Consider the following 4,034-nt stretch of genomic DNA (forward strand, 5'->3'; position numbering starts at 1 on the left):
TGCAGAATCAGTGCACTGACCTAGAGTGCAGGGTCTTTACCCACACAGGGAACACCCGTGTGAGCTCCTCTGTCCGGTGTCTTGTCTGACATGACTCAGTAGTGAGAGAAAGAACTTACAGAAATTCCAGTTCTTCGCAGGAGTCTAACGTCTCCCAGGTCTCCGCTGCTCCCCCTGCTCACTTTCATCACATCAGAGAGCTTGCTAAAAACAGGTCAGGTCTTGCCTGCACCTCACAGAAAGTCCTGTGTTTCTAGAAGTTTGTGTTCGGCTCCCCCTGCAGTCTCAGGCACTGTGTCACTCAGAGCACAGAAGTACATGGCCGCGTCGCTCCACTGGGCTGAGGATTTCTGCAGGTGAAAGGAGGTTTCACTCTTCTTAAACTCAGCCTTAAAATCTCTGTTGCTTATAACCACAGATGACCCTGGAACATATTTCAGGAGGAGCTGGAGGTCTTTTTCAGGTTGCTGGATGTACCAGAAGAGGTAAGGTGTTGCACCATAGGTATAGTTGCATTTCAGCACGAGAGCGTGTCCTTCAGTGACAGTGACATGGCGGTCAGGCTGGGCCACTGACTGGGCTCCACCTTCTCCTGCAACATCAAGTCTGCATCAGTGAGACCAGGACAGACCCACCGTAATGGCACAATGTCCCACTCCATTTTCATTACTTTAAGGAGGCAGGAACAGGGAACACTGCATACTTACTCAAGGTGAGAGGCATTCCAAGCAGGAGGAGGGTCACTGAGAGCATGGCTGGTCAACAGGAGGCCGAGAGTGCAAGTCTGAGAGGTCCTTCAGAAGGAATGGAGTCTCTCTAATAGGAATCTCACATCCGAGAGTTCCTTTTTCAGGCACAACCGAGAGACTAATGCTAAGAGATGCTGTCTTAACGATGACAGCATGTACTCTGTCACCAGTACTCTGGTGTTTGTCCTGCTAAGACTGCACTCAGTGTGCCAGAAGGCAAAAAGAAGCCCCTAAGAGGGAACACACAATTCCGTGCATGCAAACACTGCCCCCTGGTGGTAGAGTACAGAAACAGTGTGAACCTCAAGTTTTTTGTGCTAGATTTTCTTAGTTTAATCTGGTGAAAATATTTTCAAGGGTCTACATTTTGAGAGGATATTTTAATCTCACGGACAAAATAACAACATTAAGTTATATGAAGTGAATTATATTATCATGCTCACTTAAAAAATAAGAACATTGACGTATGGAAGAAATAATGCCATTTGTCCAGTATCACAATGAGAAAAATGGACTTGGTCCTACTAATACGGGTTAAGAGTCCACGGTATTGGCCAGGGTTGACCATTGCAAGTTTTTCACTGTTGCCTTTTAGAATAAACATTTTCCTTACTTCACACTCGGAAACCCAACTACTATAGCAATAATGTGCCCAAGGACACATAAGTTTCAGGCTATTATAAAAAACAAGGTGAAAGCTGACAACACAGACCCTCAGAAAAAATTCAAAAGGCAATGCGGACTGAATAAACTGTTTCCAAGACCAAACATTGTAGGAAAAATAAGTGGAGGGGCTACTAAAGAACCTCAGCACCGTCAGAGAGTGAAGTGGGAATTCCAGAGTGGATGAGGTTCTGCGAGAAGGAGTTTTAAGAAGAACTGTGTGATCACAGAGCAAAAGATAAAGAAAGCACAAGAGAAGATTGTTTTTCAATGTCTGTTGGTCTTTCCAGTAGAAGATAAAAATTTGCAGTATATTTTGGGATATTTGGGTTACATAAAGGAGAAGAAAAATATGTGATGTCAACTAGCTTTGGTTTTTAACACTTGGGCAATATTAGCATGGTTTGAAAAAAGCCATGAATGAGAATTCAGAGATGATAAATAGAATAGAAATAAGATCACAGATCAAAAGATCAAGTTTTGGCAGGAGGAACAGATATTTCTAGTTTTATTGAAATAAAAGAGGATAGGATCTGTTCGTGTTTAAGCAATTCTTTGGAATATGAAGGGAGAAGTTTGACTCACCTATTATTTTCTAATAGAATTTATTATTTCTTATGAAGAGAAATTAACTATTTACTAAAAAATCGAATGGAGATCACTCTCGGTTAGGAATTTTGAGTTGTGTGAAAAATTTTGAAATAACACCTGTAAGGAAGGGCATTAAGAAATAATTAAAGGGTTAACAAGTACTTGCCTGGAACCACTATAAATCAAGTTAATGCTGACAGTAACAAATCTCAGCAACACCAGCCTACACCTCTCTATCATTATTGTGAACCTTCTGCATCAGACAAAGTTGGCATTATAAGGATGATATTTATGAATGATTGGGGATTAATACAATCATCACTATGGTGCAGAATTGCAATGGGAATAATGTAATCAGTGACCAAAGAGTTCGAGTAAAAAGCTCTAGAATGAAGTTTTTGGTAAGACCACAGAACAAGCCTTTGGAAAATAAGAAAACAAAAAAGGAGGGAATATAGGATGAAGCAGCAACTAGATCTGGGTGAATTTGTCAAGTAGGGACTCCTGGATATGTTGATGGATTAGATGTGATAACATACAAATGATAATATAAATTCAAAAAACAGATGCACTGTAAGGATCTGTGCATGACTACATAAGCATGGGTGGATTTAGGCTGGGTGTAAGATTTTAGGTGGACCAGCATCTGATTGGAGAATTATGGCAAAATCTTTCTGGATTGTGTAAAGGCAAGTGTATGGCTAGGGGATTCAAATTAATGGTATTTGAAATTGCCGAGTTCTGACTTTTTTCGAAATGCCCCAGGCCAACAGTAAAGTTGCATTGTATTCAGTTTACAGTGGAAAATATTAAACTTGGTTAAATTCTTCAGTATGTGAAATGTCTTGACTGAGAAGATGATAATAAGAAAACAGTAGAGGAAAATCAGGCCAAAATCTCAAAATTTCCAAGATAGTGCCTAGGTTTTACAGGTAATGACATGTATAAATACGGTACTTAAGACTGGGGTGTTTTAGCTGTGGTAGAACAAGGAACACAATGGAAAGACAATTATTCCACACAGAGAATTGCATTTCAGTTCAGCCACATGGAAACAATTCTCACAAAGACTATGAAATGTGGCTTTTTGTCAGTGCTGAAGATCAAACCCAGGGCCTCTTGCATGCTAGGAAAGTACCACATACCACTGAAATATATGCCAATATTTTGTTTTTGATAAAATGGAAATCTGAAAGCCAAGTCAGTATTGAAAACAGAAGAACCGTCAGGTCCCCTGGTGAACGATTATTCTCAGAAAAGTCAGTCCTGTAGGACAACAAGTACTTCCCAAGGTCCTAGTGTGGAGAAACTTGTTTGCAGGAAAGCAATTTGGGCTGAGTTTTTCACGCAGATTGAATAGATATCAAGTTTCAGGCTCTCCAAAAAGGCACCGCTCTTCTCCAAAGAAACACAGATAAAGTCTTCAAGTTTTTCTGTTTGCAGGTAGGAGCACTGAAGGAGAAATGCGCACATCACACTGAAATCCTGACAGAGAGCACGCTGAGAAAACCCGCTCTGGCTCTGAGACACTGCTGCACTCACTGCCTGAGACAGCGCCTGCCTGCAGCAGAGGCTTTGGGATGCTCACTCAGGCTGCACAGGATCTTCTTTCTTTAATATCTGTTCATAATTTAGTGCTGATGTCTTCACTCTTTCCTGAATAGTCACTCTCTCATCTTCCTTTCCTTTCTTTTCTAATATGAGCTCCAATGTCAGTCACTCCAAAGTTGTTCTTTTAAATGTCACTAATTCACACACTTCTCTTCCTTTCTTACATTTACCCAGCTTGCAAAATCTGAAAGCTCAGTATTACTCTGACCCACTATTATGCCAACCTAGAAACATGTCCTTGACCGTGAGGTTATGTCAATAATTGCCAGAGTGCATTTTATAAATCATATTGATATAATTTGTCTCATTACTAGGGAGCCCTTTATCATTTAGAACTATATCAGATACTGTTTTTTTTCTACAACTGGTGAATTCTTTTCTTTTATACTAAGAGAATCTTGATTTCTTTTAGTGAGTAAT

General features: G+C 40.3%; 1 gene segment (V, D, J or C); it reads right to left on the bottom strand.

Moving 5' to 3' along the window:
• Window positions 1–233: 233 nt before the first annotated feature.
• LOC106028673 (T cell receptor alpha variable 8-3-like) lies at window positions 234–753 on the bottom strand. The segment is given in 2 exon segments: window positions 234–592; window positions 708–753. Coding segments are annotated over 2 exon segments (405 nt in total).
• Window positions 754–4,034: the final 3,281 nt, after the last annotated feature.

Source organism: Cavia porcellus, unplaced genomic scaffold (assembly GCF_034190915.1).
Source record: "Cavia porcellus strain 051 isolate PalLab524CR breed Dunkin Hartley unplaced genomic scaffold, mCavPor4.1 scaffold_26, whole genome shotgun sequence".
Taxonomy (NCBI): Eukaryota; Metazoa; Chordata; class Mammalia; order Rodentia; family Caviidae; genus Cavia; species Cavia porcellus.